Here is a 23,723-nt window from a genome sequence, read left to right as displayed (position 1 = left end):
AGTAAAATGTTTATTACAAAATACATTTGAAGACATGACATGCCCGACAACCAAAGAAAAATAAGAACGTGTCCAATATCTGGCGTATCTGTTAAAATAAGGAATGTTAAAACCGGAAAATAAAATGCATCCAAATCACATAACGCTGCGTTCACACTGGCAGATACAAAGCTACAAATATGCTACTTTTTGTAGCTTGTAACGGTTTTTGTAGCAGCTACAACAATCAGATGAATCTTTGTCACTGGCTTCCATTGAAAGATGGTAGCCTGCATCTTTGTATCTACCAGTGTGAACACGGCATGAATTCAAATCAACAATAAGCTCATAAACGGAAACGGTCAGAAAAATTTGGGGACTGAGGCACAGTGCAAGGAAGGTCCGACTTCTTCAGCTCCACTGGTTTGTAGTGTCTCACTGGATGAGCTTTATGAACCTGAGAAGAAAGAAGGAGAATGTTTTTTACTTAAGAGCGCCAAAGCTTTTTTTTTGCAGTGGCTATCGTTACATATTGTTGCTGTGGGGCAGAAAACTTGCATCTAAATATTGTGGTGCACCACACGATGGCCAAGTGGTAAGACGCGTACCACTTTGGCTTTGATGCATGACTCTCTTCCTGTGCCTCTCCACTGTACTTTTGGCGAAAAGCCCAATTTCTTTGTATGTTGTGAGCTTTTAAACAGGCAATTTTTGCCATTTTGGAAAATGTTGTCAAATTGGTTAAGTGTCTGTGGGTTTTATAACTATTGAAACCAATGCAAAGTCAAAGTGGTAAAGTGTGTCTGAATTGGTTCAATATTTATTAAAACAATAAAGTATTAACACGAGCTTATGACTAAATAACTATATTTGATCCACTTTGAACACAGGTTCTTATCCCCGCCCCCCCATTTGCCAAATTATAAAGGCTGGACATGCAAGGTTCCCACCCGACAGCAATGATATACATTCTGAAAAGCATGTCATCACCTGGCCCTGGCGCATCCTTGTAACTTCGTCCTTCTCTCGCGCTTCTTGCTCTTGGCGCTGCCTCTCTTCCATGCAGGCCCTGAGGGTCTCCTTCTCGCTCTGCTCCCTCTCAAACTCCTGCCGCTCCCGGGCACGGCGCTCTGTGGCAAGCTCAAAAGCCTCTGGAACTGTGGAGGTGTTCATGCCTAGTTTGTAGTGACAGGTTGTTGATGAAACAGACGGAAAGTGTGAGAAGAAATATTTGCCTAAATAATAGTGCGTGTTAAAAGTCCAGGACAGCTCAGTATCAAGACTTCTGCTGCAATTCCCGTTTTAGTACTGGGTAGTCATTACTGAATATGTTATCAAACCTCATGTTATGTTAAGAGGCCATTCAGTATTTTTTTACATTACAAAAAAGCATTTGCCCATCTGCATTTAGCAAAATATCTGGTAGGTGTGATGGATTAAAACAGACACTTTTGACTTTTAGAATTTCATGTGAGGGAGTGCAAGTGATTGCTCAACAGTAGTCTTCTCTCCAGCTTTAAACAGAAAATATATTCACGTCAGATATCAGTTTTATGCAAACAGGAAGAAAGAAGCCCACACATCAGTTATAGCTACGCTTTCATTGTTCCAGTTCCAATTTTGTCTGCTCACTTAGTTGCATCACTTCCAATTTTGAGTACTTGCTCCTGATTGGTATCCTGGCCCACGTTCTGACTGATAAAATTGGTATCCCGACCTGAACATTTTATCTTCCGTTTGATAAAGAGCTGGAGACCTCGGTTACCGATCAAAACACAGCTATATACAGCTATTAAGACAATATCACTTACACCCCCTGTAAGAATAGAGGTCTGATATAAGCAGGACGAGGATTGTGTCTTGCCTTTTAGGAGATTAAAAACTTCCTTCTTCCCTGTATTGAGGTTACAGGGTCTTAATTGGTTTAACTCACCAAGGACCGAGTGGCTTTCTTTCTTGGGCTGGAAGGGCTGTTTGTGGACAACTTTGCTAGGCTGTGCTTTGAAGACAGCTGCTTCTGCCTGCTGTTTCTGCTCCTCCTTCACCTACAGAAGCAGCACAATGGTTAACCACCCTAGGAACCCCATATTGGGCATGTCATTATAGTAAAAGAAAAAAGTAGAGAATCGGGCTTAAGTGAATTATGATAACTAAACCAATGAGTCATCAAATCTTGTTCCACATTATAAAATTTTAAAAAAGTGATGGCGCACCATCTGTTCCCAACGATCGTGCGATCTGCTTCCTCGTTCGTCAATCTGCAGCTTGAAAGGCTCTGGCTTCGTAGGCTCAAGCACCTTCTTTTTGGGAAGGTGCACCTCAAAATCTGGTAGGGGTTGGGCTTTGAACGGCTGCACCTGAGAGTTTAAGGCCAGAGAAACTGCATCAAGTTCAGGTTAAAGCTTAATCAACAGAACATTGGCAAACACTGCCTGATTAGGAGAACTCGGACGATTTTCTATTGAAGAGCCGTGGTGGACAAAGTACTCAAACAGTAGTTGAGTCAGGGTGTAGATATTCCTGATCAATTATTACTTCACTACAAGTCAAAGTTGCAGTCAAGTGTGTGCTTGAGTAATTGTTTTTATGCAAAGTACATGCTTAAAAAAACTATACAGTACATTTTCTTTTTAATATCAATGTATTGCCGTTAAACATTTTCAAAAAGATTTTCTAGAAACGTTTAAAATATATCAATAGTGAAAACTGCAGAGCTACAAGCTCACAATGACGCATAGCTATATACAATACTTTGTGAGCTTGTAGATCTGCCATTTTCACTGCATTTGAAATGGGGCTTAAGTGGCAATTCCAAATCTTAGACATGCAAGTCAAAAGTAAAATATGTTTTTTGAAACGGAGTAAAAGTCAATATACAAACATAATGTACAGTATTCAAGTAATGTATTTTGTTACTGTCCACCACTGGCGAGGAGACATGGAACATGTCCCAGCACCATCAGCCTGAGTAAAATAATAATTTTACACTGGTGGCAACTTGACTTCAGCTCCCGACACAGGGCAATACAGAGTGTTGTCCAGAGTCTTGTTTTTTTCACAGAGCGATGCGATTCCTGAAAGTTCCCCTTTAACAGAGGTGTGTTCTCCCTACCTCTTCATTTCTCAGGTCTTCTAGTCTTTTTTCCTTCTTCTCCCTCCTCCCCTTCTCCCTTTCATCAAATGAGAAAGGGCAAACTTCCACCTCACTCTTGTCAGGGAGACGAGGGTAGAAGGGCAAACCGAAGTGAGGCATTGGATTGGCCTTGACAGGGGATGGAGCTTTCACCTGAAAGAAAAAAAAACCCTCATTAAACTTCTAAGCTTCCCATCAGGGGTGTTCACTAATGTATTATGTTCATATTTGGGATCATTTTATAAACCCAAATGTTACAAACTAGTAGATGGGGTAAAGGGGACTGCAAGGACAAGACATTTCAAGAAGCTAAAATATGTAAAAATAATAAAACCATAGAAGTAGAGGAACCTTACCTCCACCTTGCGCTCCAGTCGCACCCTTTTCTTGAGGGCAAAAGCTGGGGATTCTGGTACAGTGGGGCACAGAACCTTTTTCGGGGGCACTCCCTGTTGAGGGATATTAAAAGCTTAGTTTGCTACCCCGTGATCATGTGACAAGTCAGAAGGTTATTTTTGTCATCTAATGTTTTGTCTTCATGCCAACCTTAAACACCAAATATATTCTGCACCACACAAACATTCAGATTCATGGGCTAAGCACCTGTAGACACCAGTGGTTCTTAAACGATGTCAAGGACCCCCATAATTCTAAAAGTGTACAAATGGATCCAAATTTGACAGACCAGTTTGGAATCTCCTTAAAAAAAAGAGCCGGTAACCCAAGGGTCCCTGGACCCCATTTTGAGAACCATCGCTTTAAACTATAGACAAATGCATTTTAGGCAATTTAATGTTGAAAAGCTTATGCAGTTTTGTGCAGACTCAAATGGTTGCACTAAAACTTACCACCACCTCCTCCAGGATTTTTGTGGGTAGGGGCTGGGCATGGAAGACATGCTCCTCCTCAGCCTCCTCAGCCTTCTTGGTGGCTTGCCTCTCATGGATCCTCTTCTCAATCTGCAAATTGAAGCCCTCAGGTTTTGTGGACTCTTTCACAGCTGGCTTCTTGGGGTTCAGAGCACTCTCCAGAATCTTTCTGTTCAGCTCTAGAGCCTTGAACTTAAACCTTGAAGAGACAAGTGGTGTTTTAAGAGTGCAACTACTTGTAGTCCCAACATATTGAAAATAGACACAATGGTCAGCAAAGCCCCTGTCATGAGACATTGACCCAATGTAAAAAAAAAAAAAACTAGCAGTGTCATGTAAACCTACTTATTGAGTTTGTCAATCTCCTCTGCCTCCATGTCAGCGCTGCTCTTGACCGTAGTAGGGCGGTTCCTCTGACGGGTCATCAGACGCGGGGTGCGGGGCTGAGTCATCTTTGGGTGTTCTGCCTTCATCGGAGATGGCCCTTCATGAACAGTGCAGCACCCACCCGTTAAGTTGGAATAGGACTGGCAACATGGTTAAAACTTCTACTATACATAAAACTCTTTACGTGGCAATTAGGCTTACTGGGCTAGGATATCAAGATGGTGCAGATGGTTAAAAAAAGTACTGTGAAATTGGTTACATTGAAGAGTAAGGTAGGTGGCTGTGCATAGTTCATGTGCAACTGGTAGTTCTGATGCAGGATAATATAGTCAACTCGATTATGATAGAATCCCCAATGCATGCTTACCCCTTTCAGCTCTCTGACGGCTCCGCAGATGGTAGCGTTCGGGAGTGCGAGTGTGGAACTGTTCAATCTGCTGAGCTATGGACACATACGGAGCAGGCTCCTCCCCCTTCCTCTTGTTGCCTTGCGAGAGGTTAAATGGTTTGGGCACGGTGGTACCTTTAGAGGCCTTTGCCTGAAATGACAAATGACTCTGTTATTATGAAACAGCCTTCCCAACATCAGAGCATTTTATTCCTATGCAGCCAGGCTATTTTAGCCAGGTTATTGCTAAATGCTGACAGACGCAGTGCAAGAAGTCCCTCACCGGAGAAGATGGGTGTTTGCGGAGCTGTGAAACAAAATCAACGTCCTTTTGGGATTCATTAGATGGGGTCCCCGATTTAACTCTGCTGTCTGTACTGAAATGAAACTCTTTGGGTACTGTGGTGGAGAGGGCCATCCTTTTTGGCAGGTGACCTGAAATCAGAAAATAATTTAGGAGGAGCAAAGAAAATTCTTACATGGTCACAACCTTGAATCTTTTGACATACATTTAATTCCAAAACAGTCACTCACTGCCACTCAACGCTGCCTTGTAGCTAGCCTCATTTTTCTTCCTATGCTCAGCCACTTCCAGCTGTAGCCGTCTGATTTTCTCCAACTCCTGCGCCTCAGAGCTATTTGGCCTAAGTGGAAGAAAATATATTGCATTCAAACAGGGTTTCCCACAGAATTTCCAACAACATGTTGTCAAAATGTGTTTACTCACTGTACACCCTTATTGGCAGGTGCTGCTGCCGGCATCCTCCGGGCAGGCCCAGATTTCCTGCTAGTACTTGATCGTCTGACTGGACGTTTCCCTCTACGAGGAGTAGGACCAGACCGCCTGGCTGGCTGGCTAGTAGATTTAAAAAATAAAATAATAATTAAACACCCAGTTGCCATGGGTTGTGTTTTTCAGCACCATACAATAAATACCACAAGTGAGTGAGCTTTCATTATGCTTCTGTGCCATGATGAACAGTTAAGAAAGTCTGAACAGCTGATTCATTAACAAAAAACTTCTATGAAAAATGTGATTACAAGCATGCAACCCACTGGTGGCGTATTGAATACATGAACATTTACAAGCATACATCCCATCACGCAACGTTAGAATTTGCCGCCGTTTCCAGTCCTTAGCCATGACACCCACTAGTTGTGTAATTAGTCATTAAGAAAATTGACCAAATGTGAGCAAAGACACCTGTCCCCAGGGTATGTTCTATATTAACCTTATACGTGCCCGTAATGGACGCACAGTGACTGCAGCCTCCACCCTGGAATGTCGAGGAAATTATAACTTTGACTGCACTGTGTGAAATTTGATATCCCCGGGGCCTACACCGAATTAGAGGCTAGGTCTCACCTTCTTAGTTTCTTGTCTGGAACAATGTTTGTCTCGTCCTGCTTACGCTTTGAAACCCTTCAGAGAAACCAGAAATGGATTAATCACCAAGAGATTCCTCAAGGGAGGATGTCTTGTACTAGGTGTTTCGCCCAGGCGGACAGGGTTATGAGGTTAAGTTTAGGCATTATTTCTGTGAGGTTAGGGTTAGGCATAGTTTTAGTGAAGTTAATGTTAGGATTTAAGCGCCATCAAGGTGTAACACCAAGGAAAGAGGGAGTCCCTATTCCTTACATGGTTGAGCATAGCATTTAAATGAATGTAGACAGTTTTGTGCCATTTAACTGAATAGCAATATGTAAGTTGATACCCCAGAATAGTAGCAGATTTAAACCAACAGCATCAACTAAAGACACTGTATATACCCTTGTGTGAAAAGTGAAATATCACAAGACATACCTGCGTGCTTTGACAGGGGGTTGAGCAGAGGTGCTCTGCTGCTGAACAGCCATGCGACTGGGAGCATGGTTACCTGCAGCCAGACGAGTGGGCGCTTGGTTACCCCAGGATGTGACGATGTTGGCGGGTGGTGAAGAGGACCCATTGGGCGCTAGAATCATTGATATATTAAAGATATTTATATTTAAGAGCCCAGGTTAATTATAATTCACAATTACAGAGTTACAGATGCATTGCCACCAATTACAGGAGACCTTATGAGGAAAAGAGCTGAAAAGGGGGTCTAAAGCCAAGTATATTTATTTTCCTTCGACTGCCCAATTGTGGTCTACCATTAGCCCAATACAAGTGCGCCCTGCTGACTGAAGACCTTTAGGGCCATATAGGATTACACCATCTGTGAAAGAAAGGCCTGTTCATCAGATTGACATTCTTTAAATGCCAACTATATTGGTGATGAAAATAAAACTAACCTGAGTCACATGGTGACCCCTTGACTTGAGGGGCCACAACTGCCCGTGGCAGGTCCGGCTTCGGGGTTCCAAAGGGAAAGCTTCTGTTAGGAGTTGTGGCCAGATTACAAGCCTGTTCATCTGTTGATAATGATGCAATCAGTAGTTAATTAACAGATTTTTAAAAAAGGGACATGGAACCATAAGCATATTTAGAGTTTGTTTTCCAGCACAGGTTGAACTACAGAAGATTAAAAAACATGGCAGGCTAGTAAGTAAACTGACTAGTAGCACATCTAAACACCCATTTGTTAATGTTTGGACATTGACACTTAAATCATTTGATTAGCTGCAAATGTGTGGCGTACAACATCATGGTGTGCTATAAGGCAATGGTGATCAAGTGGGGCCCAGGGACCCCCAGGGGTCCTTGAGTTGAGGGCATCATAAAAAATATTTATGATGTTACCCAAAAAGGACGAATGGAATCAAACAATGGACCATAAGGATTCATTTGTACACTCAGTTGTAGCAGCCTGACACGTTTTACTCTGCTGTAACTTTAACAACAAAATCAGTAACAGCGTTTCAGCAGTTACTGAGAAAACTTACAGCTGATGGGTGGCTAGAAGGCAGGGTTGCCATATTTTGTGAGAGAAATAAGCAACCAGGTCTAGGAAAAGCCCAAAATAAGCAACTAGGCCACATGAGCACTATTTGAAAATAGCAGATCAACATTGTGAGCTTATATATCTGCCATTTAATATTGTTGAAACGTTCTAACACATGCTCCCTGTGGCACACATGAAAATATTTGAGAACCACTGGTTTAAATACGCATTTGGAAACAAGCCTAAATAAGCAAATACACTTTAGAAACAAGGCGAAAAACCCACAACCACCAATTTTTACAAGCAACTTTGCAGAAAAAGCCCAAAGTCGCTCATAATACGCCGACATGGCAACACTGCTAGCAGGCGGCAGTAACAAAATGGCGGCGGTCATAGCCTCCTGTAGTAAACAAGGTCTTATTTCCGATGGCATTAAAAAGGTTTAGTTGGTGAAGTAGCATATCAAGCGATATGAAAGTAATTTGCAAAAAATAACCGATCTTATTGCATTGCTTAGCTTGTAATGTCGAGCAGATCGTATAATAAACGACACCATCGTACTACGGATTATGGCTTTAAAACGACCGTTTCCAACGATGCAAAGTACCGTGGTTTAACTCATTGGTTCTCAAAGTGGGGTCCGGGGACCCCAGGGGTACTTGAGGGGGTTCCAGGGGGTCCCCAGCTAAATGATTTATAGGAACCAAATGGACCCTTGTGGGTCTGTAACTCTGAGAGTGTACAGACGGAACCTAACGGGTCCATTTGTACACTGAGTTAAATTGACATAGATTTTACAATATAAATTGCGGTCCAAGTGATAGAAATGCCATTAAATGGGGGTCCGTAGCCTAATGCATGTCAAACTGGGGGTCCTTGAAATTAAAATGGTTGAGAATCACTGCTAGAGCTGTAAAACAAATCTCTTATGGGGGTCCCTGGCATATCTTTTGAAATTGGGGTCCGTGGGCTAATAAGTGTCAATTTGGGGGTCCTTGACATGAAAAAGTTTGAGAACCACTGGTTTAACTCACCGAACCAGTGGTCCGCGTCATCCACCTCGTCCAGGGCAGGCTGGTTGAAGTCTATCACATGAGACGGAGCATCGAACTCATAGCTGCCGGTCTGTTCCTCACTGGCCATCATGTTGTTTACAGGCCACGGCAGAGCAGAAAACCAACCTCAAACCTCCTAAATGTGTGATAATCACAACGGTCGTGGGTTAGACAGCGTGTGAAAACTTGTGTTACGTGTCTTAATTCGTACAATAGTAAAAAGTAATACACAACACTATTGTGTTACGCGTCTTTTTAATTCTTACATCAACACCACAACCATTGGCCATGCAAGTTCTAAAAAGCGCTCCACAAACGGCCTACGTTTGTTTGTTATCAATTCAAAATTCACAAAGTCCCTCGCTACACGCGAACAAACAGTCACTTAATATGACGAATAATCAAAAGTAAAGCAGTTATTAAATGATCTTACCGTTGAATCTTTGTTAAATCGGGTTGTTTCTCAGTAAGGCGTAGAGAGTGCCTGATCAGTGGTTGATTGCCTGCAGGAGAATCCTAACGTTCTGTTCAAATACGGTCCTTTTTGTTTGAACCAGCCAATGGCTGACCTGCTCGTCATTCATTGGTTCACACGAGTCACGTGAAGCCCGACTCACGCTTCCGACAATAGCAGACCTACAAGCTCACAACCACAGAGTTAGGCTCACAACGCGTCGCGTCTGCGACCCGTTGTGAGCTTGTAGATCTTCTATTTTGTGCGCGCGACACCGTTGTGCGACGGAGAATGAACTTCCTGTCAAACACAGTTTAGAAAAACAGCAAAACACAACACATTAGCCATAAGCACTAATATTATTCATATATTGATATTTTACACAATTTGTTTTACATTCGTCCTTAAACATTTTTTTCTTATGAACAATCCTTTCCGTAAAGTTTACGGTATTGATTGTCCAGTAAACAATGTGTGTGTGTTTACAGCATAAACACACACACACACACACACACACACACACACACACACACACACACACACACACACACAATACTAGAATATGAGGAATATATCGAACCAAGTATTATGAGGTGCAACCTTTGAAATGAAAGCTTTATGTATTGTTTTAAATATTAGGACTTTCAGCACAGAACATGACACGACACTTTGTATTTTTGTACAATTCAAAACATTTTCACTTGACAAGTTGACATTCCTTTCCAGGCACACCCCTGATAACAATGTTGTTGTCTTATGGGATGCAAAAGATATCCACCAGAGGACGCTGCACGATTACTAGTTATCAAAGGTTTACATTTCAAGGACCCCCAGATTGGTTTGCGTTGGGTCGCAGCAGTGGTGTAAAGTAACTGAGTACATTTACTCAAATACTGTATTTAGGTGCTTTAGGTGCTTTTACTTTACTGGAGTATTTCCAATTTTCTATACTTTTACTTCTACTCCACTACATTTCAGAGACAGCCTACTGTACTTTTACTTCACTACAATTATTTGAAAACTTAAGTCACTAGTTGCTTTGTAGATTTTGATCATTATTATAAAACACGCTAGCCACTTCAGCCCAGAATCAGAATCAGAATCAGGTTTATTGTCACATCACAGGTTTACAAGGTAAAAAAGTGGGTGAAATTCGTTTTTGTACATCATTCCCATCGCAACGTTAAAAATAGCCTATATATTTCGGCAAGCTTATGAGCTTGTAGATCTTCTATTTTCAAAATATTTTTTATACGTTTTGAACTTGTGAAATGGGACATTCAGCACAATGAGCACTTCTACTTTTGGTACTTTTAAGTATATTTTGATGCCGATACTTTTGGATTTTTACTCAAGTAAGTTTTGAATACAGGACTTCTACTTGTAACAGAGTATATCTACATTGTGGTAAGTAAAACAAATGTCAGTACTTCTTCCACCATTGGATCGCAGGCCCCATAACTCGGAGTTACTCGGTGTGGTTTCTAACTATCATACATTTAGCTGGGGACACCCCCTGGAATATGCCCTCAATGACCCCTGGGGGTCTCTGTTGTCCAACACAGATTTGGCACAAACAAGGGACTGAACTCGTTCTCATGCTATGCAACAAAAATGTGGGATGCCCTACCAAAAGGAGTAAAGAAACCCTACTCACTTTCAAAACTGGCCTAAACAGGAGGCTGCAATTCCTAACTGGCCCCTGTCAAAGTCTTAACCTACATCCCCCCCCCCCCCCCCCCCCACCCCACCTCCCTCCTCGAACTGTTTATTTTACATATTTCTTGTTTTTCATACCAGTAACCTGTAAGCTGATTGTATGACATTCTTCATAGTAGTGTATATCTGTCTGTTTTCTTCTTAAATGTCATCATGATTTGCATGGGTGCATGGGGATCTCATTTTAAATAAGCCATTGTGCTTTTATGGGCGATCCAGTTTAGTGGACCTTGTATTGTGAACTGTACTTCCATGTACTTTTTCCATGTCTTTCTAAATAAAGTATTTCAGTCAATTCAGGCGTCCCTAAGGAAAAAGGAGGGGGCCTAGCATAGACCCCTGGGGGACTCTGGTCAAAGAATGATCTAAGTGGTTAAATCTAGTTCCACAGTCTTTATTAATCTATTTCCCATTTCACCTGCTAATCTATCAGCACTGTGACCGGAATTGAGGGAAAACACTTATATTAAATGTCTCTGCTTTCCAAGTTTATATTGTCCCCAGTCCAACACATGCAAACTGTATTACTGTACAGTATGCATCTTTTTACAAAACAGCCTGCATCCTGTCATATCATTGTTGCCATGGTATATATACACAGAATAGTTGAGGGAATTCAGTCCCACTCATCGTCATCTTCCTCATCGACTGCATCATCTTCTTCATCACCTAAAGAAAATGAGATTGAGAAATAATCCTCCATAGGAAACTCTGTGCTACACAGTAAAAATATCAGTGTTAATGTATCCATTTGTAACTCAGAGAGTGTACAAATGTAACCAAATAGATCTGGTTACATTACATTATTTCAGAGTTGAATTAAAGGACCACTTCACCCATTTTCAACCTTTCTTCAAGTCCTCAAAAATGCTCATTATAAATTGGCCATTTCTGTGGACAGTTCTCAAAAACCTGTCTACCAATGACATCATTGGTAGGCAGGTTTGGTTATTTCAAACAAGATTTCAAACTTTAGTTTTTATTAATGCAAGACCAATGGCTTATATTTCAGCATGCTAACCTTCCAGCAAGATTAAGCTGTAGTTTCTCCAGCGTGGAATTAACATCGTTGAACTGTCTGAACTTGCGACAGCTCACCAATGAGACACAGAGTGAGTAGACGGAAATTGTCCAAGGACCAATTATATGAATGAAGATAATGTTGAAAATGGGTAAAGTGCTCCTTCAAGTCTCAGGATTTTACGTGGCTACTATACTATTACCTGAGGAGTGAATGACTTTACTCCTCTTCTGCATCACCAGCATAAGAGCGTTCACAATCCCCTCACTGGACTCCTCGGTCTGTGGTGTAGCGTCATTCTCAGTGACCTGACACACACACACACACACACACACACACACACACACACACACACACACACACACACACACACACACACACACACACACACACACACACACACACACACACACACACACACACTTATTTTTCCAAAATAATGTTCAGTGATGTTTTTCTCAGAGTGAGTATGGGCTCAGAGGTGGATTACAAACATCTCGGCTGTTTATGTAGCTCCTATTAATTTATCACTAATTGGCCTTGTTTATTAATTTCAGATACACGTCTAGTCTAAAGAAGCATCCAAATATCACAGGAAAACTAAATAAGACGCACGTCTATAACCAGAAGTCTACGGTAATGTAACTAATCGTCTGCCAACAGAGATTCCTACATCACTTCTTCCACGATAACCTCTCTTTAATGTCTCTTTCCACCATACTGTATTTTCCCACTGACACAGACTTGCAGTCTATAAGAGAGAAACAGGAATATGATTAAAATGTTTCAAAATGTCACATGGAAATAAGGCCAGAGGATTTTACAAATGAAATCCAGTACACTACGGACTACACAACCATGTACAGATGTATTAATTCACAAGTGATTAGTTGAATTTTAGAACTTCATGGCTCAATTTTGACAATATCAGAGTTAAATTACCACTCTGGATCTTTGCTGTGTACTTTGTTTCAGGGCTGTGGCTGTTGGGCCACAAAATCAGGCACTACTCTCTCCCTTCTCCCTTTTGCTCTGAGCCCAAACAGCCTCTAGATGTCACTGTCATTCTTTTGCATTTACGTTGATCAGAAATGTGCAATTCTAGGTTGATGCAAATGTTTTGCGTCTGAGGTTTTCAAACTATTTCATTTCACAGACACGCAAAATTACTTTCATCCCGATATGGACCACCATTTCAAATTATCCAGACCTATAGATCCTGATATCCCGATAATAAAAGCTGCATATTTTAATTACATTTTAAATGTAAAGTTAAAAATTGATAAAACTTATAAACTCTCTGTGCATCAGTTTCACACTCTATATTGGAACAATGTTATATTGCATCATCTCTATCGACACAAAAAGAGTAACTATGAAATGATGTTTTGTTTTAAATTCAATTGTCTAAATGACTTAGAGGTGATATTGAAATATATTGTCATAATGTATTTGTACAGGAGTATTTTCAAGTGAATTGAATTATGGTGACAGAGGTTAATTTGGCTGGAGGACCCCTGGAACTCTCACTGAAGGAACCCTCCTGGGGGTCCCCAGAACCCATTTTGGGTTCTGATGTGTAATCAACTGATGATATGTAATCAACACTAAACAGAATGGTTTGGTTTCAGATATGCAATATAGCAGCACATAGCAGCATACGTATGAAATGCAGGAATTGACTCAATGTCAATAAAATAGGAACATCTTACATTCTTTAACTTGGTCCCGAAGCGAATCTGGTCCAGCAAGGCCCCTCGACTGGCCCCAGGGGCGGCAGCGGCTCCACTGTCTACTCTCTCTACTCCCAGTGCTGGCTTTGATGTGGATGGTGGTGGTGGTGGTGGTGGGGGTGGAGGAGGGGGAGGGCCGCCACCTCCAGACGCAGGGGACGTAGGGGGCCTCAGGGCGTGGGGAGCTGCTGGAGGAGGGGGAGGAGGCGGCGGTGGAGGACCACGACTCCCTGACGGCGGCGGAGGCGGAAGGTGGCTGCGGCCGGGAGACCCGCGGGAGGGCGGTGCCCTGGGGGGAGTTCCCAGTGCAGATGGGGGAGGAGGTCTTGGAGGACCGGGATTCACAGGAGAGGGAGCGCCACCAGGAATAGGGGGAAGGGGACCGTGACTCGCTCGAGCCGTGCGGGGTGCACTATCTGCAGGAGAAATATAGGTGCAATGTTAACTCAGGATTATGTCTTTAATGTTCTTCATATGTTGATTACCCATTTTGTTATGTTGTTATCACCATTCAAATGTTATTCTGTATTACTGTAATACTTTCTTTCTACTCATAGCATCTTATCTCATCTCATCTAATGTCACCATCTAGCCAGCCAGTTAACCAGTATGCCAACCAACCAGTCATGGCAGGCATGGGCATGGCATTCTATACTTGAACCAGGGACTGCATACTCAGGCTTTCCCCTAACAGATCAATAGAAGAATGAGTAAGTGATTTAGAAAGCTCAGGGCCTAAATCCACAGTCAGGAAATGGAGGTGTTTTCATTAGAAGATAGTACGTCAAACTTACACATATTTATCATTGTAAATGTCTGTATTTGCTGTAAGGGTGTGAAGTTGAACCTTGTGTTTGCATTTGTTCCTTTACGGCCTCCAGTCCCCCTGACTGTTCAATGAAGTCATAGATGAGCTTAGAGGTCTCTGCATCTGTCAGTTGGTCCTCACTGATTCCAGCACAGTGGAAGAGCTTCTTCAGAGCTGGGTCCAGATTAGCGGTCTACAATGGAGAAACACACAGTAAAATCCTGATAATTTATTGAACCATTACAGGTCAGTTTTTACACTCTCAAAGTTAAATTAATAGTCTTGTGTTAACCCATGAAGTGTGGAGGAACGGGATAATGGAATTACAGAAATCAAAACTAGTCAAAACTACACACACAATTACAGATACAATACAGTTGTCCATTATCAATGTGTTGGCTACCAATTCATAATAGCATGAATTATTGAGAAGACAGTATGGAATAAAATGTTAATTTGCCTACATATTCTATGTATTTTTAAGGCAAAGTCAATCATCATAATACAGAGAGATAAACTTTCTCAACCATGCTTTCTAACAATATCAACTTACATCAAATCCAGTGTTAGGATCCCATCCAACATGAGTCACATGTCTGCAAGATGAGGTAAATGGAATTCATTGTTTTATGAAAGGTTTCTCTGTTGTAATGTCTAGCTCATTTGAAGTGGACATTTAGGTTGCACAATAAAATAGGGAGTATTCATTTAACACACCTGTATGGGTATGGATTTGAACTATTTATTTTTATAACTGGTGACAAAAAGGTTTCAGAAAAAGCTCATTTTGACCATGATTTCTAATGTAATCATGTTTTCTAGGCCCGGACCACTGGCGTAGCGTAGACACATCTTCTCTGAGCATTTGTCAAAACAACCAAAATGGACATGGAGCATAATATTACTTAAGTGTGCAGTACATTTCTCAGTTTAAAAGTTATCCACTTGTAACTCAGTGAACAAATGGAACCAAATTGGTCCCGTGATTAGTACACTCTCAGAGTCAAATTAACACTGATAATTTTACTTGTCAGCAGTGGTTTTGATACTAACTTGAAGTCGCTGGGTGCTCCGATGTCAGCCTTGGTGAGCCTTGGACCCTTTTTCTTACTCTTCTTACTCTTGTCTTGTTTGGCCTTAGAGAAGTTTAAAGAAGCGGGGGCAGGGGTTGGCACACCTGGGGAGCGGTATCGTGAGGCTAGGATGTCAGGGTTGGGAATGTCCACCATACTTCCAGAATGCATTCCACTTCCTGGGTCTGGAGAGCACATTTTCTGGTGTAATTTTTTTAATGTATTTCCAAGGTGCTACTACTTAAATAGTTAATTAAAGTTGAAAAGGTAAACTGTCTGACTGTATAAAATAACGATAAAAGATTTATTGTATGTAGATTTGAGCGATGTTTGTTATGTTCACTAATCGAGCTGATATGGCTCTGTAATGAGGATTCTTCAAGCAGATATCATGTTGTAAGGACATGCTCTAAATTCGGTTAAGGTTTAGATTATTGCTGTGTAATACGGTGGAATGACACATAAATGGAGCAATCGTAGAGAGTTCCAGGTGTACATTAGCCCAGTTCGAAAGAAAAAGCACATCATCTTGAAATGAAGCAGGAAAATGTGTTAAAATGTGCATGTCTTTAGTCCTTGTTTATGATAAGTTATAGCACTCACTGTGTGATGGTAACGGAGGAGGTACACCTCTATTGCCTGGAAAATAGAAACAAACTAATCTAGCTACCATTTCTGTTCATTCAATGTTTAAATGCCATTTTATTCAAAGTCCCACCTACCAACATCTGTACACCATTTTACAAGTTACTCTCATTTTGGCATTTGCTTACCATTGCTCAGAGGTTTCTTTTCTGGAGAGGAGAAATAAGAACTAGAATGAACAAAACTGTTTTCATGTAACCACTTAAGACATATAATTTGTTGTAAAAAATAAAAGTGCAAAAAATAGCATATCTACAAGCTCACAACACATCACATCACATCGCAATGTATTGTAAGCATTTAGATTTGTAAACATTTTTTTTTAAAATAAATGTTTGACATTTTTTAAAGGCTTTGCTTATGATGTCATGGTTAATGCGGTTATCCTACTGTGCTAAACTGTTAATATGTGTTCATTGTGTGTATTTCTATATGACTAACCTTGATGGTTGGCTCTGGGGCTGATCTTTTCCATCACTGTGGCTCTGAATGTTTCAGCTTCTATTTCACTGGCAAAGTTCAGGCCCACCTGGCATTCCTAGGGAGGGTACATCATCTCATTCAGTGTTCCGGTCAAGGAGGTATTCTGTTACATCTCTGTGGTGCTGCCATGTTTCTAACATACACATAAAATTATGATTAACTGCTTCATTTTAAAATCTAGGGGCAATAAAGATGTACTGTGTTGAGATGGGCATTCTTGGAGGCATCACAACTGCTGTGATCACAACAGCATCACAACAGCTGTTGTGTAGCTGTTGCTACAGTAATTTGGCTCAGATTGTTTGGCCCATTTTGTATCAGAACGTGAGATAGTCACTAAAAAGTGCCACTGATCAGCTCCGCTGGCGCATCTGGTTGGTCGATCAAGACCAGACCCACTGTGGATCTCGATGGCTTCTTTGCGAAAGTCATCACCCATTACTGTATGATGGTCTGCAGTAATCATCTGTCATTCCCCACTATAAATTCAGTGGCAGTGGCTCAGGGGTAGAGTGAACTGGAAACCGCAAGGTTTCCACTTCGATCCTGTGCTGGGGGGTTCGCCCAGAGTTAGTGTCGAAGTGTCCTTGAGCAAGACGCTGAACCCCTAATTGCTCCTGATGAGCAGGTTGGTGCCTTGCATGGTTTCCTCCGCCATCGGTGTATGAATGTGTGTGTGAATGGGTGAATGTAATGCACAATCTATGTAAAGCGCTTTGGTTAAAAGCGCTATATAAACGCACCATTTTACCATAGCACAGTCTGCTTGTAAATACTGTATTATGCAACTGAACCCAGTCCATCACCTTGAAATCCCTTTTCCCCTGCTAGTGCTATTCTCTTTGTTGCTGTCAGTAAAAAAAATGTAAGCTGGGAAATGATTAAGACACTTGCACGGATTCGTTACCCATGAGTAAAAAACAGGTGACCCGCAAGTTTTGATGTAATGGGTGAAAAATATTCTACCATGTAATTTGCAGGTACGAGGGCGGTCGGACATTTATAGGCCATGGGTGGGCTGTGAGTCTAAATGGCAACACTTGTTTGGTGTAAAGTACATCCTAGTTTGTGCATACTACAGTATAAGCTGCATGAGACACTAGCCTATTTATACAGGCTAGTAGCACTAAATTATGTCGAGAAGCGGACAACCTCATCTGACAGCTTATCCTAATGCAGTAAAATATAGTTAATGTTTAAACATAATGTTTACCCAGACTCAGAGTGCGTGGTGTAAAGCACATTAATACAGAAGTTGGGAATATATTTATGACAGTGAAAAGTTTGCATCAATGACAGGTTATCATTGATGCAGATTATGTTGAGAAATGTTAAGCGAAATGTCACTTGGCTCAAGACTGTAAAGGGCTGGTCGGGCTGGGTTTGGAGGGGTAGGGGTGGGTGTGAGTTTCCAAAACAGGACGTGTGCATGATTCTGTGCTAAGGAACCATAACATGGATAAGAGCTGATATAGTATCCACATTTTTAGGACTTGATTGGACTTGCATACTCACATCAGCTGAGAAGGTGTGGAAGTGGTCTTGAGGACTGTGATATATCATTTGGTTGTACAACTCCTGTTCCCATATTTGTTTTTCTTCCTAGATAGACAAGACAGTATGAACTCACACAGATAACACCACACAACTGTCAAAAGTCTTCTTAGTCTACAATAATTCACATTATTCCGTTTTAGGAGCAGAATACACGAGCAGGATGGAATAACTCCACCATGTATAGTGTAGTGTTATAGTATATTTTGTATATCGTCGGGTCGAAAACTTGTATGTCCAAAACCAAAACATTTGTTTTCTTCACAACCTTTGCTCTACATTGTTCTGTAACGAAATAGGGTATTCATTTACGAAAAACCCTAAAAAGATGAAATATGGACTGCCCGACAGTGAGTCCACTTAACAGTGATTTTCTCAAATTATTTTTACCTTTAAGTCTTAAAGGTAAAATCATTTGAGAAAATCACTGTTACACAAAAGAGCAAGAGCAGAACCTTAATGTTGAAGACACGTATGAAGTAGGAGCGTTGTGGGTTGTCCTTGATGAAGCACGCAACCCCTGTGTGTTGGAGACTCCACTGTGCAGGACTGTGAGGCAGGGCCATCCATAGCTGCACCACTGCTGTAGCCAGGGTCTGGACAAAGCAAATAAGTTGAGTCGCCTGAGTCGCCTGAGTTTAGGGGTGCAACAGTTAATCGAACTAATCGATTTAATCGATTATACAAAATAATAAATGATAGAATAAAATAATTGATTAAAAACGTATTATCCGATTTTCTATTAATTGAAAAATGTATATCTAATAATAGCTAACACTATAATTGATAGCTGCAACCCTTCATGAGTTATACTTGGTTGTGCATTGTGTCGCTCACCGAAAATAGCTGATTTACAGTACAAGCAGTGCAACACATTGTGAGCTTGTAGATCTGCTATTTTCGGTGCCCAACATGGGCACACAATTACATATAAATCAGGCTTTACCTCTTTAACACCTGACACACACTTCACATTATCCTGCTGACTAAGTTAAAGAGGATCGACACACAGGTAATTAAATGTTCTCATTCACTCTTGAGAACTATCAGCATCATCCACCAATATCAGAGTAACTATAGGTACAGTAGCATATTACATAGCATAATCTACATGCAATTTGAGCTGCAGATGTGATTTTACACTCTGTTTGCAAGGGAAGTTACCCTGTGGGGCCAAGTTTCCGGTTTCATTTTTAGGTATACAGATAATTAAAACGAGGGAGAGAAAAAAGGAAATCATGATCTGCGTTATAATGAAAGGCTGCTGAACTCACTGGTTAACTCCTTTTTCTCTATTCGACTATAGATTATTTTACTGTAGATACCATGATGTACACAATGTTGATGTTTTGTTTGTTCAACTCTTGCAAATTCACACTTGCTTCTTGAGCAACATATGCATAGAAAATATGAACATTTCTATTATGGCCAAATGTTTGAATCTCCTTACAGATGTATACAATTAAAGGCATTTATACTGCAAGTTAGAATACTATGTTTTGTGTGTGTCGTACAGTATGTTTGATTTTTGAAATAATAGATGGTCTAGGCTCAGCGAGGTTGTAGAAGTATGTTTGCATCTCTGTTTAGTCATCACAAGTAGGAAATACTGTAAAACAGAATTTTCCAAAATGAGTCATTGGTTCAGATCTAACAATAGTTTCTAAAGGTTTTCATTGTGGGCCCATAAGCTCTCTAAAAAAAATCTGTGGTATGACTTTACCTCATTCGAAATCTGCTGTCACAGTAGATCACGTTTTAGTCTTTTTGTTGTTCATTTAATCTGTTTAGTTGACTTGTTATTTTTCTTCCATATATATTTTTCCATTATCAGATCTTTTCTTCTTTTACTGTGAAGCAGTGTGTAGTAGTAAGTAGCATGGGTAAAGTTATATTGTAACAATACCTTCCTTAATGTGCCGTTAATAGATTGCGTGTGCTCACGAGACCACATGCATTGAGCTTTTGCTTAACAAGTTTAAAGCCAGCTATTTCCCCTTATGATATTGCATCAAGATCAATTTGTTATCGACAATGAATTATATGCAGAGCCTGACCCAATAAAACATCACATGGTGACCAATAAATATTACATTGTGTTGAATTATATTTCTTGTTTTTACATAATTTATGCAGCTGCAGCTGATCACAAAATGAGTCATATTCTTGTTTAATGTACTTGTAAAAAAGAAATTACAAGAAATACATCACTCTATGTATTTCCCATTAATCCAAACCTTGGCTGGCTAGAAATCAGTGAGAATCCGGCCTCTTATTGTTCCAGTCAAGTCAGCCAACTACTCTAACTGCTAGCCTACTTACCAAGCATCTCCGGCCCAGAAGCTCCACCAGAGCCTGGTTCTCCTGCGCACTCAGCAGGATGCTCAGGTTGTTCTCTTGAGACTTGGACTTTGGTGATCGGCTCATTTTCTTCTATCCAGGTTTATTTCATGGGTCTGGCAAATGTTTAACGCTCCGAGAGAGGATCACTGGCAGACTGTTGGCTGCACGGGGACTTCCTTATTTTACAGAGTGTGATGTAAGTGTAAACTAGGTACATGGGAGCAGGAAGTGAACAACCACAAAGGCTGACTCTTGTGCTCTATAGCAATATAGAAACGGATGTGAAGTGCTGCATGTGAAGTGCTGCCAAGATTCAAGATTTTATTGCAGTTTTATTATATCCTTGCATTCATTTGAATGAATGAAATGCTGTTCCTCCCAGTCCATTGCGGTGCAACAAAAAAAGGATACAAATAAATATCAAAACATTCCATCACAGTGCATTAAAGTGCATTAAAGTGCATTATCCTGAAAATTGGCTTAAAGGAGTATATCAGGATTCTTTTGTTTTTGTCACATTCCTAAAGCCAATAATTTGATGACCGGCGGAGAGTCTTGGTGATCTTCACCTTTAAGGGAGGGCCGGCAAGCAGGTGGACCTCTGACGTCACACTCATGTCACCATGACTCAGCCATAACCATATAAAGAGTTCCCAATGCTGCTACGCCCAAATGTGGAGTTTGTTGTATAAACTCAATGTGTTTTTTCAAGATTATTTGAAAATAGCTGATCTACAAGCTCGAGCTTTAAAAGGTTCAAAGTGGTCAACATGTTTTTAATGCTATATTAACAAATTTTGCTGGGGACCCCCTGGAACCCCGTTAAGGACCCCTGGGGTTCCCCTGACCCCACTTTGAGAACCACTGCTGTAGATCATGCCTGGAGAGGCATATATCTGTGCTAGAGGTGCGGTCAGGATACATGAGGCCTGGAAAGAGGCAGGTGAAACGGAAGGTGTGTGGCTTACTCTCACAACTCAGTGGACAAAATCGGAGAATAAAGCATTTGAAGAGGTGAAAACAACCGTGCATGATGAGCAATAGAGATGACAAGCAACGTTATGCTAACTATAGGGATTTACTTACCAATGAATGCAACTGAAAAGATCAAATAAACATTATTCTATCCGATATTAAAATTGACTAGTGGGTGGGCGTGCCACCTGTCACAAGTTCCCACTGCAGCTACAGACAAATATGTTGTGTGAATGCAGCAAGACATCAGACCCAAACAAACCGTGTCATCATGACATCAGACAGAAAAATACAATATAGAGAGCTTGTTTTTGAGACAGATATAACTAATGTTCTAAACTGTCTCTGTTCTGTTGTTAGATGTATAGGTTCTACATGCCCTAACCCTTTGTGACGTAGAGGTGACGCCAGGCAACATGTTGATGAATTTAGTCTAGTCTAGTGCTATAATTACTGTTCACATTACAGGACCATAACACTGTCAGTGTGCAAGTCTGTGTGTAAAGCAATCTGACAGAAAAAGGGAAATAGAGAAATAAAGCTATATCGTATATCAGTATGGCTGATCCTTGGCAAGAGTGCATGGACTACTGTGTGGAGGTTGCCAAACAGGCTGGGAACATGATCCGTGAGGCAGTGCAGGAGGATATTGCCATTATGCAGAAGAGCTCTCCTGTTGACCTGGTGACTGAGACAGACCAGAAGGTGGAGGAACTCATTATTTCCTCTATCAAGGAGAAGTACCCCACTCACAGCTTCATAGCGGAGGAGTCGGTTGCAGCAGGCGCCCCCAGTATCTTAACAGACAACCCTACCTGGATTATAGACCCTCTTGATGGTACCACTAACTTTGTCCACAGGTTCCCTTTTGTGTCTGTCTCAATTGGCTTCACCGTGAAGAAAGTGATTGAGTTTGGGATTGTCTATAGTACTATTGAGGACAAGCTGTACACAGCCAGGAAAGGGAAGGGAGCATTCTGTAACGGAGTACCTATCAAGGTGTCTGGGCAAGAAGATATCACCCAGTCCCTGGTGCTGACAGAAATGTCCTTCAAAGAGGATCCTGAGCACTTCAAAATAATGATGGACAACATGAAGGCCGTTCTCAATATCCCTGTGCATGGGATTCGAACGCCGGGAAGCGCAGCAGTGATGATGTGTATTGTGGCATTTGGGGCAGCCGACGCCTATTACCACATAGGTATCCACTGCTGGGACATGGCGGGAGGGGCGGCCATCGTCACTGAAGCAGGGGGTGTAATCATTGACATTTCAGGAGGACCTTTTGATCTCATGTCTGGCAGGATGATTATCGCCAGCAGCCGTGCAGTAGCAGAACGCCTTGCCAACGAGATAACTGAGTTCCCCTGTGAACGAGATGACACTGAGGGCTAGTACACACAAAATGGTCAGGTTTCAGTCTTTGCCATGAGAACCTACAGCATTTTCTTAAATCATGTCATAGGGGGTGCCTGGTAGCCAAGTGGTTATGGCAGCACTGACACGAGTCCCTGGTGTGATTCCTCCTGGGCCAGCCGGCCGCTGGACCATTCGTTGCATGTCACTTCCTGCCTCTCTACACTGACAATCAATAAAGGCAGAAAAGCATACATGACAAATAAATAAATAGATTATTTGACTATTTGCCTGCATATACATTTTAATCTATTACTTTATATAGAGGTAAAACTTGGAATCAGAATAGTAATATTTAGCACATGAAGGAATGCACCATTAACACTAATATAGAGTATTCAGAAAAGCTTCTGTTTTTGCTACAATGTACTATTCCATATGCAATATTTCACTAACTATTTAGAATAGTTCACATGGCACATCGACTGATGTCGATGTCGATGATGATGATGATGATGATGATGATGATGATGATGATGATGATGATGGAGAAGACAGAGTGTGACAATATCAGGTGTGACAGTCATCAGGAGGAGGATCCTTCTGCAAGACAAGAATGGGGAGGCACAGGTGCAGCTAGATACTCAGACGCCTAAATATTTGTCAGAAACACCCCTCACGATGTGGACAAGGTTGGGCTCAAAGAATTGTTTTCAGAACAGGCTTTATTTCGATTGGACACTTTAAAGTTTACATTTTAAACAAACACAGGAAAGGCAGGAGAGAGAGTGGGACTAGCTGCGGGAAGGACTATAACCTTATTTATGTGATATACACTCTTACCAGGTGAACCAGGGTGCTTTTTGTTTGGCTGTTTTTAT

General features: G+C 41.3%; 3 protein-coding genes across 3 annotated transcripts; 1 reads left to right on the top strand and 2 right to left on the bottom strand.

Annotated features, from left to right (window-relative positions):
* Nucleotides 1-9,202, bottom strand: tpx2 (TPX2 microtubule nucleation factor). The gene is made up of 17 exons (XM_084068525.1): nt 9,112-9,202; nt 8,658-8,814; nt 7,034-7,153; nt 6,561-6,711; nt 6,123-6,179; nt 5,484-5,612; nt 5,291-5,400; nt 5,040-5,191; nt 4,736-4,907; nt 4,327-4,465; nt 3,961-4,180; nt 3,469-3,561; nt 3,092-3,265; nt 2,193-2,336; nt 1,913-2,024; nt 970-1,154; nt 1-436 (listed from the first exon to the last, which is right to left on the bottom strand). Exons 2-17 carry the CDS (start codon nt 8,767-8,769, stop codon nt 326-328), a joined length of 2,181 nt encoding a protein of 726 aa, XP_083924651.1. The 5' UTR covers nt 8,770-8,814; nt 9,112-9,202; the 3' UTR covers nt 1-325.
* Nucleotides 9,203-10,895: 1,693 nt separating this feature from the next.
* On the bottom strand, nt 10,896-20,706 carry wasb (WASP actin nucleation promoting factor b). Its single transcript, XM_084068533.1, has 12 exons — nt 20,491-20,706; nt 18,624-18,764; nt 18,130-18,216; nt 16,573-16,669; nt 16,260-16,280; nt 16,090-16,125; nt 15,467-15,671; nt 14,967-15,009; nt 14,453-14,606; nt 13,585-14,021; nt 12,075-12,180; nt 10,896-11,520 (listed from the first exon to the last, which is right to left on the bottom strand). Exons 1-12 carry the CDS (start codon nt 20,593-20,595, stop codon nt 11,468-11,470), a joined length of 1,485 nt encoding a protein of 494 aa, XP_083924659.1. The 5' UTR covers nt 20,596-20,706; the 3' UTR covers nt 10,896-11,467.
* A 1,338-nt stretch (nt 20,707-22,044) lies between these two features.
* Nucleotides 22,045-22,881, top strand: LOC311053132 (inositol monophosphatase 1-like; the record flags this gene model as incomplete). The annotated part of the gene is made up of 1 exon (XM_084068540.1): nt 22,045-22,881. The coding sequence occupies one exon, from the start codon at nt 22,045-22,047 to the stop codon at nt 22,879-22,881; it is 837 nt and encodes a 278-aa protein (XP_083924666.1).
* Nucleotides 22,882-23,723: the final 842 nt, after the last annotated feature.

This window comes from Gymnoscopelus microlampas (genome assembly GCF_963454915.1).
Source record: "Gymnoscopelus microlampas genome assembly, chromosome: 10".
In the NCBI taxonomy this organism is placed as follows: Eukaryota; Metazoa; Chordata; class Actinopteri; order Myctophiformes; family Myctophidae; genus Gymnoscopelus; species Gymnoscopelus microlampas.
The sequence above is the reverse complement of the archived record's forward strand: the minus strand, read 5'-3'. Positions and strand labels throughout refer to the sequence as shown.